At 43.6% G+C, this 13,792-nt stretch overlaps 1 protein-coding gene across 3 annotated transcripts in view; it reads left to right on the top strand.

Annotated features, from left to right (window-relative positions):
- The window catches only part of ATF7 (activating transcription factor 7), a 119,725-nt gene that overhangs the window by 71,951 nt on the left and 33,982 nt on the right, over window positions 1–13,792 (top strand). For all 3 annotated transcript variants that reach the window (XM_011992576.1, XM_011992575.1, XM_011992577.1), the window contains one exon: window positions 8,620–8,716. In XM_011992576.1, coding sequence (XP_011847966.1) covers window positions 8,620–8,716 — 97 coding nt within the window. The remainder of the gene's footprint in view (window positions 1–8,619; window positions 8,717–13,792) is intronic.

Here is a 13,792-nt window from a genome sequence, read left to right as displayed (position 1 = left end):
GGCCACTGCACTCTAGCCTGGGCGACAGAGCCAGACTCCGTCTCAAAAAAAAAAAAAAAAAAAAAAAAAGCCCCAGTATAGATACTGAACTAAAAGAAGCACTGCCAAACCCAGAAACTTTGGAGAAAAGGGGTAGTTAAGTTTCAGCATAAATTACTTTTCAGACTATCACAAATGTAAACTCTGTTCCTTGTATTATTTCTTGATAGTTTAGGCACTCTGGGCTCATTTCCTAATAACTAAAGAGTTCTGATTGTCTCCTTCACCCAGTCTACTCTTCTAAAACAAGGAAAGGGACATGAATTCATCATAGGTCAGGATATTAAGAGCGTTTTTAAATGTGAGGCAAATCCTCATGAAAACGGGTGCTGTGGTGGCCAAAAGCAACATTTCAGGAATGTATCTGGCTAGGATTTGAGTGCATATTTCAGAGAAATTTCATTGGTCACAATGCTTTACCAAGGATTTAGCTTGAAACTGTTACATTCCTAATCCCTCTATGCTTTGCCTGACTCAAAGTCAAAAGGCAAAAATTTAATTTTACTTTGGCCTTATGTCTCATTTGCCCTGAGCCTTCTTTTCAGGTCTGTTCAGTGCTGCTTTTTCAAAATACGTCTAGAGAATAGGTTAAATGAGATTAGGAAAAGAACTGCAGTATGTCTAGGCATTTACTTGTTTAGAATTATCCTGAAAAAAAAAAAAAAAAGTTACTTTTTTACTATAATACCCGTCTCTCTTGAAATTTAAAAAAGTAAAGAGGAGGCTGGGCGCGGTGGCTCGTGCCTGTAATCCCAGCACTTTGGGAGACCAAGGCAGGTGGATCACGAGGTCAGGAGTTCAAGACCAGTCTGGCCAACATGGTGAAACCCCATCTCTACTAAAAATACAAAAAATTAGCTGGGCATGGTGGCACGTGCCTGTAATTCCAGCTACTCGGGAGGCTGAGGCAGAAGAATCACTTGAACCTGGGAGGCGGAGGTTGCCGTGAGCCAAGATCACACCATTGCACTCCAGCCTGGGCAGCAAGAGCGAAACTCCATCTCAATAAATAGATATATAAATAAAATTTTTAAAAAGTAAAGAGGAGGGAACTAGTTGAATATGTGCTGTGTGTCCAAGGTACTGTACTGTTTTATATAATTATTTCATTTAAAAGCTTAAGAAAACGGGTACATGGGAGGCTTCTGTGATGTCTGAAATGTTTCATGTGTTGAACTGGGTAGTGATTACACAGGTATATGCAAATATAAAAATTAAACATTCATTGAGATGTACACTAAAGATTTATGCATTTTCTTTTTTTTTCTTTTTTTTTTTGAGATAGAGTCTCACTCTGTCGCCCAGTCTGGAGCACAGTGGCATGATCTTGGCTCACTGCAACCTCTGCCTCCCAGGTTCAAGCGATTCTCGTGCCTCAGCCTCCCGAGTAGCTGGGACTACAGGAACGTGCCTCCACACCGAGCTAATTTTTGTATTTCTCGTAGAGACAGGATTTCACTGTGTTGGCCAGGCTCGTCTCAATCTCCTGACCTCAAGTGATCTGCCCACCTCTGCCTTCCTAAGTGCTGGGATTAAGGGTGTGAGCCCCTGCACCCAGCCCATTTTCTGTATTTTATACCTCAGTGTTAAAAGGGCCAGGCATGGTGGCTCATGCCTATAATCCCAGCACTTTGGGAGGCTGAGGCAGGAGGATTGCTTTTGAGCCCAGGAATTCAAGATCAGCCTGGGCAACGTAATGGGACTCCCATCTCTAAAAAAAGAGAAAAGAAAGAAAAAGAAAAAAGTAAAAAAATCTTAAGACTTTACTCATTGAGATTTATTCCTTCTTTACAGTTTCCACCATCTGTGTTCTCCAGGCCATTCCTTTTTTTTTTTTTTTTAAATAGAGACAAGGTCTGATGATGTTGCCCAGGCTGGTCTTGAACTCTTGGGCTCAAGCCATCCTCCCGCCTCAGCCTCCCAGAGTGTTGGGATAACAGGTGTGAGCCACTGCACCCAGCCCATCCTGACTCTTTACTGAGCTCTATTCATTTAATAAGTTTGTGAGGAGGAAGGATTCTAGATTCTCCTATTACAGAAGGATAGGTGAGAGTAAAACTTACTAAAAATGGAAAGAGTTTTTACCAAAGATGTCCCATGGAAAGTTAACTGTTAATAGGAAACTACTTTCCCTGTCCATTCTGGAGGTAGTATCAGTTTTCAGATTGACTTCTTCATAGTCCTGACATTCTATTTTATGCTTCTTAGTATTTCTTAAATGAAAAGAATCTTCTTTCTCGCTTTTTTTCTTCATAAGGGAGTAAAAATCAAAAGTACCTAAAATTGTTTTGATTAGCTTCTTTTATATTATCTCTTTGTTACTAACAAGGCAGTGCATAAGAATTCCGTTCAGTCTGTTCTCCCAAATACAGTGCCTTCTGTCTCCATCTTCCTAATTTCCCTATCCTAAGTATTTGCAGATCTGGAGTCCATCAGCCATTTTATAAAATGAGGCTGGAAGTTTTTTGCCTGTGCTTTTTTTCTTCCAAGTTTCAGGTCTAAAAACATGTGTTGGCAGTTTGGAAAAGGAAACTAAAAAGCAGCTTTTTTTCTATTTCTTTTTGTCTTCCCCTGTTACTCTGTAGCAGGTTTCTCAACAAACACAACTAATATTTTGAGTTATGCAATTCTTTGTTTTGAGAGGCTGTCCTGTGCACCATACAATATTTATGAGCATCTCAGGCCTCTACCTTCTAGAGGCCAGTAGCATCCTCCCAGTTGTGACAAACAAACATTGTCAGATGTCCCATGGGGGACAGAGTTGCCTCTGGTTGAGAACCACTGCCACATACTATAAACTGCATTTAAAGAAAATGGATTTAGGAGGAAGATTTAAGATTGGTACATGATTAAAATTCCCGTGGGATCTTGGAGCATATTATCTAGATTAGAGCTGTCCAAAAGAAATATAATGCAAACCACAAATGTGAGCCACATATGTAAGTTTTAATTTTCTAGTAGCTACATTAAAAAGTGTAAGTAAACAAGTGAAACTAATTGTAATAATATATTTTATTTAACTTGGTATATCCAAAATAGTATCATTTTGACACGTAATCAACATAAAAATTATTAACAAGATATTTTACTAAGCCTTTGAAATCCAGTGCGTTTTTTCAGTACATTTCAATTCAGACTAGCCACATTGCAAGTACTCAATAGCTATGTGTGGCTAGTCGCTACCATATCGGATAGTGCAGATCTAGATGATCTTAGTCTCCAGATGGGGGTGCAAATTAGTCTTGGCATAAAGGAGAGAAACTGTCCTGATTTTGTATTAAGCCTTCTGCTGCCTTGGAGATGGTTATTATATTTACCCTACAGTGAGGGCGAGTGTGTTCCCTGAGTGAGTGGCTATTTGTCAAAACCTTAGACATAGGTAATGCCAAAGAACAAAGAAAGATCCTTTAAGGGTATTAACAAATGAGGGGCTGGGCACGGTGGCTCACACCTGTAAATCCCCACACTTTTAGAAGCCAAGGCTGGCAGATCACTTGGGCTCAGGAGTTCAAGACCAGCCTGGGCAACATGGTGAAACCCTGTCTCTACAAAGAATACAAACATTGCCCGAACATGGTGGTGCATGCCTGTAGTCCCAGCTACTCGGTAGGCTGGGGTGGGAGGATTGCTTAAGTCTAGAGGGCGGAGGTTGAAGTGAGCCAAGATTGTGCCCCTGCACTCCAGCCTGGGCAACAGAGCAAGACCCTGTCTCAAACAAACAATAAAACAAACAAATGAGGGAACTAGATTTTTTAATGGGGAGTAATTTAAAAAGGAAATATTTTGGGGAGTCCCTTCACCCATTTTAATTCAAAAGAATATACTTTTATTTAGGTCAAGATTTTTATCACTTAATAACACTTTAGCTATTTTTAGTCAGGCACAATGGTGTGCGCTTATAGTTCCAGCTACTCAGGAAGGTGAGGCAGGAGACTCATTTGAGCCCAGGAGTTCAGGAACAGCCTGGGCAACAAAATGAGATCCCATCTTACTAAAAAATACTATGATAATAATTTTAGCTATTTTAATTGAGAAATTGCTTTCAGAAGGATGATTTCCTAAGCATGAAGTGTATGACTAATCTAGAGAATTTCTTTTTTTCTTATGGGGGTCCATCCCACCCTTCCCTTGCCATAAGTGGGGGCACACCAAGCACCCACAGCCCCCTGGCTTAGGCCCACTCACCCCAGCTGTGGCCAAGGACAGGAGAACTGGGACTCAGTATTCTAGAGAATTTCTGAAGTGTTAACTCTTAATAAATGAGAGAAAATATAAGGACTATGTAAACATAGCCAGATTAGCAATCACTTTGGGGTTTTTTTGTTTTTTTGAGACACAGTCTTGTTTGTGTTGCCCAGACTGGAGTGCAATGGCATGATCTTGGTTCACTGCAACCTCCACCTCCTGGGTTCAAGCCATTCTGCACCTGGCCTGGTGATCACTTTGACAGAAAGCGTCAGTAAACTTTTATTCTCCCTCTAGGCATTTAAGATAAGAATTGTGTTAGAAATAGGTTTCACCATGTTGCCCTGGCTGGTCTCGAACTCCTGCACTCAAGTGATCCACCTGCCTTGGCCTCCCAATGTGCTAGGGTTACAGGCATGCGCCACCATGCCCAGCCTAGAGTAATATTTTTAAATTCATGAAATACATAGGATTACAAAGGAAACTAATGATATTATAATATGGTTTTCAAAAATATATGAGAAAAAGGCCGGGCCACTGCACCGGCCAACATAAGTACATTTTGAAAACTTACAGCCCTGCATAATCTACTACTTGTCATATCCCCTTAAAATTATATTTTTTGACTGGGTACAGTGGCTCACACCTGTAATTCCAGCATTTTGGGAGGCCAAGGTGGGCGGATCACCTGAGGTCGGGAGTTCAAGACCGGCCTGGCCAACATGGTGAAACCCCGTCTCTACTAAAAATACAAAAATTAGCCAAGTGTGGTAGCAGGCACCTGTAATCCTAACTATACAGGAGGCTGAGACAGGAGAATCACTTAAACCTGGGAGGCGGAGGTTGCAGCGAGCCGAGATTGTGACATTGGACTCCAGCCTGGGCAACAAGAGCGAAACTCTGTCTCAAAAAAAAAAAAAAAAAAAAAAAGGTGTGCTATGGCTCACACCTATAATCCCTGCACTTCGGAAGGCTAAGGCAGGTGGATCACCTGAGGTCGGGAGTTCGAGACCAGCCTGACTAATATGTAGAAACCCCTTCTGTATCAAAAATACAAAATTAGCCAGGCATGGTGGCGCATGCCTGTAATCCCAGCTACTTGGGATGCTGAAGCAGGAGAATCACTTGAACTCGGGAGACGGAGGTTGCTGTGAGCTGAGATCGCGCCATTGCACCACTGCACTCCAGCCTGGGCAACTGAGCAAGACTCCACCTCACACACACACACACACACTCTATATGTCTCACACACACACACACACTATATAGTGTGTGTGTGTGTGTGACGTATATGTGTGTGTATGTATATGTGTGTGTATATATGTATATGTGTGTGTGTATATATGTGTATGTACATGTATATATACATACACTATTCCCTCCTTCCCCCAAACTCTCACTTTTTTTTTTTGAAATGGAGTTTCACTGTTGTTGCCCAGGCTGGAGTGCAGTGGCGCAGTCTTGGCTCACTGCAACCTCCTCCTCCCTGTTTCAAGCAATTCTCCTGCCTCAGCCCCAGTGCCCCACGTAGCTAGGAGTATAGGCACGTGACACCTTGCCCGGCTAATTCTATATTTTTAGTAGAGATGGAGTTTTACCATGTTGGCCAGTCTGGTCTCGAACTCCTGACCTCAGGTGATCCACCTGCCTCAGCCTCCCAAAGTGCTGGGATTACAAGCATGAGCCACCGCACCTGGCCACTTTTTTCTTACGGAAACATCTGTAACTGAAAAAGATGGTGCCTGGAGTTTACCAACAATAGAGAAAACTAAAGTTCTTGGCTAAATTTTACCACATTTTATTCAGTTTTGTCCTAGATCAATCAGAAACCCACTGAGGCTTTTTTTTTTTTTTTAAAAAACAGGATCTTGCTCTGTCGCCCAGGCTGGAGCTCAGTGGTGGGAATCTTGGCTCCCTGCAAACTCCACCTCCCGGGTTCAAGCAATTCTCATGCCTCAGTCTCCCAAGTAGCTGGGATTACAGGCACCCACCACCATGCCCAGCTAATTTTTGTGTTTTTTGTAGAGATGGGGTTTCGCCATGTTGGTCATGCTGGTCTCAAACTCCTTACCTCAAGTGATCCACCCGCCTAGACCTCCCAAAGTGCTGAGATTACAGGAGTGAGCCACCACTCCTTTTTTGAGAAAGGATCTCACTGGAGTACGGTGATGTAACCACGGCTCGCTACAGCCTTGACCTCCTGGGCTCAAGTGATTTCCCCCACCTCAGCCTCTTGAGTAGCTGGAACTACAGGTGAGCATCACCACACCCAGCTAATTTAAAAATTTTCTGTGGCGGGCATGGTGGCTCATGCCTGTAATCCCAGCACTTTGGAAGCCCGAGGTGAGTGTATCACCTGAGGTCAGGAGTTCAAGACCAGCCTGACCAATATGGTGAAACCCCGTCTCTACTGAAAATACAAAAATTGGCCAGGCACAGTGGCTCATGCCTGTAATCCCAGCACTTTGGGAGGCTGAGGCGAGCGGATCACGAGGTCAGGAGATTGAGACCATCTTGGCTAACGTTAACGGTGAAACCCCGTCTCTAGTGAAAATACAAAAAAATTAGCCCAGCGTGGTGGCGGGCACCTGTAGTCCCAGCTACTCAGGAGGCTGAGGCAGGAGAATGGAGTGAACCCAGGAGGGAGAGCCTGCAGTGAGCCGAGATCGCGCCACTGCACTCCAGCCTGGGTGACAGAGCAAGACTCTGTCTCAAAAAAAAAAAAAAAACTACAAAAATTAACCGGGAATGGTGGCATGCGCCTATAGTCCCAGCTACTCAGGAGGCTGAGACAGGAGAATTGCTTACACCTAGGCAGCAGAGGTTGCAGTGAGCGGAGATTGCGCCACTGCACTCCAGCCTGGGCAACAGAGCAAGACTCCATCTCAAAAATAAATGAATAAATAAAAATAAAAAATGTTTGTATAGAAATAGGGTTTTGCCAGATTACCCAGTCTGGTGTTGAACTCCTGGGCTCAAGCAGTCTGTCCACCTCAGCCTCCCAAAGTGCTGCAATTAAAGGCATGAGCCATCGCGCCCAGCCTAGGATTTTGGATCTTAAATTGGCTTTAGTTGTAAATTCAGGTAAATAAAGTAGTAGAAACAGTTTGGTGTTGCTTTCCTGACAGGTAGAAGCTGGATGGGGCCAACTCCTGTGTATTTTGTTTGCAGTCAAGAAGAGCTGTGGAAAAGAAGGCTAAACGTATAGTATTTGGTGAGAAGTATACACGTGATGAAGAAAGTAAAAAGAGAGGACTAACCAGTCACCATTTTTAGAAGCAAAAAGGCAAATAGAACCATGTTTCAGAGCCTCACTGTGAAGGAGCTGTGGAAAACTGCAGCATCCAGGCTGTAACTGTGTTGCAGGCATGTTTTAATGAAGGAATATGGCCAGGAGCCTCAAAGGGACTTTTGAGAATATTATTTTTTTGAATTACGGCTGTTCATCTGTTCCCTTCACTCTCCCCCTTTTAAGAAGGGATTGGAGCATAAATTATTGTCCAGTAATCCTATTATACTTAGTCATAAACTAGATAGACTTAGCCCACTTTTCTTCATTGTCCTTTCACCCAAATCCCAAACAAATAAAATCTCTATACCATCTCCCTTTCTCTTCCCTCATCCTACCTACAGGCTCCTCCCTACCCCTAAAAAAATATTTTTTGCTGGCATTTTTATTCTACCATTATATAGTCATCAGCATTGTACTGGCCTTTTTATGGCTGATGGAGCCCAGGCGGGCTGCCCGATGAGGGGAGACAGCATTTGGCCGATGGGGCTGGTATGTGCCATTACTGGCCATTGGGCCTTGGTCCTCTACAGCTCCATCCTGGCTCATTAAAACTCTGAGCCAAATAGCCATGCAGGCGCCTGCTGCAGCACTGTAGGGGCCAAGAAGTTAAATGGTTCTCCTAATCCTGCATAATTTATCTCCCTGTTAGCCCCCTCATAAAAGAGTCCAATTCAGCCCTACCATGGAGGGCTTCATTCTCAATTTCCTGTTTTTGTGATGGCCAACTAGTGCCCAGCCCTTCCCTTTTCTCTTTATTATTATTATTATTAAAAATTGTTTCCCTTTGTTCAATACGAGTTTGCCTTAATGTTTTTTTCATTTGGAGCCTCCTGTTTGGACCCCACTTCACCAACAATCTGTCCACTTCTGTTGTTTGGACCTGATATTACAGAGCAGTTGGTGGTGTGGTCTTCCCCCTCTCCTCTTCTCCCTGCCCTCCAGCATCCTTTTTTCTCCATCTTTTCTCCTATTCCAGTGTTTTCTCCCTCTTCAGTTCTTCTTTCCAGGGACCAATCTCATTGCAAGATGTTTGGTAGGACATTTTAAAAGGGCACTGAATCAGGTTTTTGTTTTTTCACATCTCCATTTCTGTTTCGTTTCAGAGATTTACAAACGAGGACCACCTGGCAGTTCATAAACACAAGCATGAGATGACATTGAAATTTGGCCCAGCCCGAACTGACTCAGTCATCATTGCAGGTATTTGCTGCCCCAAAAGCCACGTGCCTTGATATCACCAGGCAGTTAAGATTAATACCAGAGACCAGATGTGCTGGGAGCTGTACTCCCTTTCTCCCATTAAGAGCCCTTGTGTGATCTACATTTAATCAGGAAAAAGGAACACTAAAAGCTCCCAAGTTTCTATTGTACCCTCCACTCTGTTTTTAATAACAAGATTGTGTTCTGTGGTTTTTGAGGGTAGGTGTGTTGAGTTTTCCTCTCAGTTTTTTTCAGTCTATTACCGTCTTACTTTCTGTTTATTAAGACTTTGAAAGATTTACAGACAAAAGATGCCTTTGACATTTTCCCTACCCACAGCAAAGGGGTGAACAAAAGAATGCAAAAAAAAGCCAACCTAGCCTGGTTGCTTCTCTTCCACTGGGTGTCAGCTTTCCTCCAGCAGGCAGATTGTCAGTTCATAAATTCAACTTCCCTTGTGAACCCAGACACCACTGAGGGCACATTTCCAAAGCTCAAACAAGACATTTAGTCAGTGAGACTTTTCTAAGCCAATTTGGGTGACCTGGAACCTCTCAGCAGTTGTTTTAGATACTGTCTTGCTTGTATATGCCATTCTCAAGGGAGCCCTCTTAGCAACTGCTCTCAAACCAGGCAGCAATTCTGCTGTACCATTTTTAGCCAGACAGACATACAAACCAAAGTGAGCTTTTTCTTTTGATCTATGAGAGGTTCTGATTTACCTCAATCTAAGCAAGCTTAACTCAATATTTAATTCCTAGGGTATTTAGTTGGTGGTTATTACATTAGTTAATAACTCAGATAAGACAGAGTTTCTCTAAGTATTACTGGCCAAAATGCTACCATAGACACGGAGAAAGACAGAACTTCCTCATCATACTTCTATACATGATGAAAGGGACTTGCCACTTGCCTTTACAGGCCTCCTATTCCTCCTTAATTCAGCAGATATTTATTTCATGTCTACTATATACACCAGGCACGTTTGCTAGGAGCTTGTAGATTTGTAATCCTTAGGAAAAGGACATAAATGGGAACACTGTCATCAATGATCCTTAAGAAAACCTGGGGGAAGGTCAGGTGTGGTGGCTCATGCATGTAATCCCAATGCTTTGGGAGGCCAAGGCAGGAGGATTGCCTGAGACTAGGAGTTCGAGTCTCTACAAAATATGTTTAAAAATTAGCTAAATGTGATGATACATGGCTATAGTCCTATCTACTTGGGAGGCTGAGGTGGGAAGATTGCTTGTGCCCAGGAGTTTGAGGTTATAGTGTGCTATGACCATGCTACTGCACTCTGGCCTAGACCACAAAGCAAGACCCTGTCTCTAAAAACAAAAGGGAAACCTGGGGGAAATCTTAGGGAATAGTGGATAGGGTATACATATAGGTAAGACATAATTAATTCAGGGCATATATTCATTAAAAAAATTGTATTTACAGACAAGTATAAGTGAATACTACAAACAATATGAATACTAAATGAGCTAATGTTAAGTAGAATTAATCAGAAGAAGTTTATTTGAGAGGTAAATTTGGGGCAAGGTTATAAAGTTGGAGAGGTTATTCCAAATGGGTGGAAGGGTCTACACCAAGTCTCCAGGGGTGGTAAGAGAAGTCGCTCCAGGATGGTCTCAAGGAGGAAATGTGTTCTCCTGTTACTATTTGCTTTCAGTTCTGGAATGCTCATCTTGTTGCACATGACTTCAGCTATCATATATCTATGCTGGTAATTCTCACATCTCCACTTAAGACCTGGTGTGTCATATGTATCCCAACCCCTTATGTGAACATTTTTACTTGGCTGTCTTTCAAGTCTTTATGTCAGTGACTGAACTTAACCTCCTTGTCTCCTAAACCAGCTCCTTCTCCTTTGTTATTCATTAGTATCTCAAAATCGTGAGTTGTTTTATTCTTCAAATTCTTTCTATTCTATTCCTTCCTATTCTCCCTACCATCACTTTCTTTATGCTTGGATTCCTCTAAAGTCTCCTAGCTGGCCTCCTTGATTAGTCTCTCATTCTAATCCATGTTGCATACATACTATTGAAAAGCCAGTCAAATTCTACTCTTCTAGTCAAGTCAAAAATCTATCATTATTTTCCTATTTTCTCTTTATTTATATTTATTTATTTATTTATTTATTTATTTATTTATTTTTTGAGATGGGGGTCTCACTCTGTCACCCAGACTGGGGTACAGTGGTGTGATCCTGGCTCACTGCAACCTCCCCTTCCCAGGCTCAAGCAATTCTCCTGCCTCTGTCTCCTGAGTAGCTGGGATTATAAGCGCATGCCACTACCGCTCGGCTAATTTTTGTATTTTTAGTAGAGACGGGGTTTCACCATGTTGGCCAGGCTGGTCTTGAACTCCTGACCTCGAATGATCCACCTGCCTCGGCCTCCCAAAGTGCTAGGATAACAGGCGTGAGCCACCGCCCTGGGCCCTTTTCTCTTTAAAGCTACTTAAGCCTGGACGTGGTGGCTCACACCTGTAATTTCAGCTCTTTAGAAGGCTGACGCAAGTGGATCACCTGAGGTCAGGAGTTTGAGACCAGTCTGACTAACATGGTGAAACCCCATCTCTACTAAAAATATAAAATTAGGTGGGCATGGTGGATCACGCCCATAATTCCAGCACTTTGGGAAGCTGAGGCAGGCAGATCACAAGATCAGGAGTTCGAGACAAGCCTGGCCAACATAGTGAAACCCCGTCTCTACTAAAAATACAAAAATTAGCCAGACATGGTGGCAGGCACCTGTAGTCCTAGCTACTCGGCAGGCTGAGGCAGGAGTATCGCTTGAACCCAGGAGGCAAAGGTTGCAGTAAGCTGAGATCACACCACTGCACTCCAGCCTGGACAACAGAGCAAGACTCCATCTCAAAAAAACAAAAACAAAAAAATACAAAATTAGCCAGGCATGGTGGTGCACGCCTGTTGTAATCCCAGATACTTGGGAGGCCAAAGAAGGAGAATCGCTTGAATTCAGGAGGCAGAGGTTGCAGTGAGCTGATATTGTGCCATTGTACTCCAGCCTGGGCAAGAAGAGCAAAATTCTGTCTCAAAAAAAAAGAAAAGAAAAGAAAGAAAGAAAGGGCCATTTATACCTGGATTTTCAGGCTCTTCATAACCTAGCACCATGGCATTCACCCAAGTTTTAATTTGTTTTTTTGTTTTGGGGGGTATTTTTTTTTCTTTTTTTTTGAGACGGAGTCTCGCTCTGTCGCTCAGGCTCGAGTGTAGTGGTGTGATCTCGGCTCACTGCACGCTCCGCTTCCCAGGTTCATGCCATTCTTCTGCCTCAACCTCCTGAGTAGCTGGGACTACAGGTGCCCGCCACCCCTCCCAGCTAATTTTTCTGTATTTTTAGTAGAGACGGGGTTTCACTGTGTTAGCCAGGATGGTCTTGATCTTCTGACCTCATGATCTGCCCGCCTCAGCCTCCCAGGGTGCTGGGATTACAGGCATGAGCCACCGTGCCCGGCCATTTTGGTGGGTATTTTTTGGAGACAGAGACTCTGTTGCTCAGGCTGGAGTGCAGTGGCACAATCATAGCTCACTGCAGCCTCAAACTCTTGGACTCAAGCCATCTTCCCACCTCACCCTCCCCAGTAGCTGGGACTACAGATGTGCACCACCACACCCAGCTAATTATTTTATTTTTTGTAAAGATAGGTTCTAGCTTTGTTCCCCAAGTTGGTCTTGAACTCCTCGCCTCAGGCAGCCCTCTTGCCTCAGCCTTCCAAAGTGCAGGGAGGCGTGAGCCACCATGCCCAGCCAAGTACTTATTTTTGTACACTATGGTGCTTTCCACATATATTAGTTTTATTTCCTCAACTAGAAAGCATTCTCAGCTGAGCACTGTGGCTGACACCTATAATCCCAGTACTTTGAGAGGCCCAGGTGGGAGGATCACTTGAGCCCAGGAGTTAGAGGCCATCCTGGGCAACATAGCAAGATCCCATCTCTATAAAAAAAATTTAAAATTAGCCAGGTGTGGTGGCATGTGCATGTAGTCCCAGCTACTTGGGAGTCTGAGGCAGGAGAATCACTTGAACCCAGGAGTTCAAGGTTACAGTGAGCTATGATCATGCCACTGCATTCCAACCTGGGTGACAAATGGAGACCTTGTTTCTAAAAAAGAGTAAAGAAAGAAGAAAAAAGAAAACGTTCTCTGGGGCCTAGTGACACAGTGGCTCACACCTGTAATCCCAGTGCTTTGGGAGGCACAGGTAAGAGGATTGCTTGAGGCCAGGAGTTCAAGGCCAGCCCTGGGCAACATGAGATCCATCTTAACGAAAACTTTTAAAAATTAGCCTCAGGCTAGGCACAGTGGCTCACGCCTGCAATCCCAGCATTTGGGGAGGCAGAGGCAGGAGGATTGCTTGAGGCCAGGAGTCAGAGAGCATCCTGGGCAACACAATGAGGCCCCCTCTCTACCAAAAAAACATAGCTAGGCATGGTGGCACTTGCCTGTACTCCCAGCTACTCAGGAGGCTGAGGTAGGAGATCACTTGTATTCAGGAGTTCAAGACTGCAGTGAGCTATGATTGTGCCACTGCCTTCAGCCTGGGTGACGACAGAGTGAGACCCTGTATTTAAAAATACATACATACATACATACATAGCTATGATCATACCACTGCACTCCAGCCTGGGTAACAGAGTGAGACTCTGTATCTAAAAATAAATACATCATATATACATACGTAAAATTAGCTGAGCATGGTGGTGCACACCTGTAGTCCTAGCTACTTGGGAGGCTGAGACAGAAAGATTGCTTGAGCCCAGGAGTTCAAGGTTTCAGTGAGTTATGATCATGCCATTGCACTCCTGGATGACAGAGCAAGACTGTCTCTTAAAAGAAAAAAAGAAAATGGGCAAGTGTGGTGGCTCACACCTGTAATCCCAGCACTTTGGGAGGCTGAGGTGGGTGGATCACTTGAGGTCAGGAGTTCAAGACCATCCTGGTCAACATGATAAAACCCCATCTCTACTAAAAATACAAAAATTAGCCGGGCCTGGTGGTGCACACCTGTAATCCCAGATACTTGGGAGGCTGAGGCAGGAGAATC

Source organism: Mandrillus leucophaeus, unplaced genomic scaffold (assembly GCF_000951045.1).
Source record: "Mandrillus leucophaeus isolate KB7577 unplaced genomic scaffold, Mleu.le_1.0 Scaffold414, whole genome shotgun sequence".
In the NCBI taxonomy this organism is placed as follows: Eukaryota; Metazoa; Chordata; class Mammalia; order Primates; family Cercopithecidae; genus Mandrillus; species Mandrillus leucophaeus.
The sequence above is the reverse complement of the archived record's forward strand: the minus strand, read 5'-3'. Positions and strand labels throughout refer to the sequence as shown.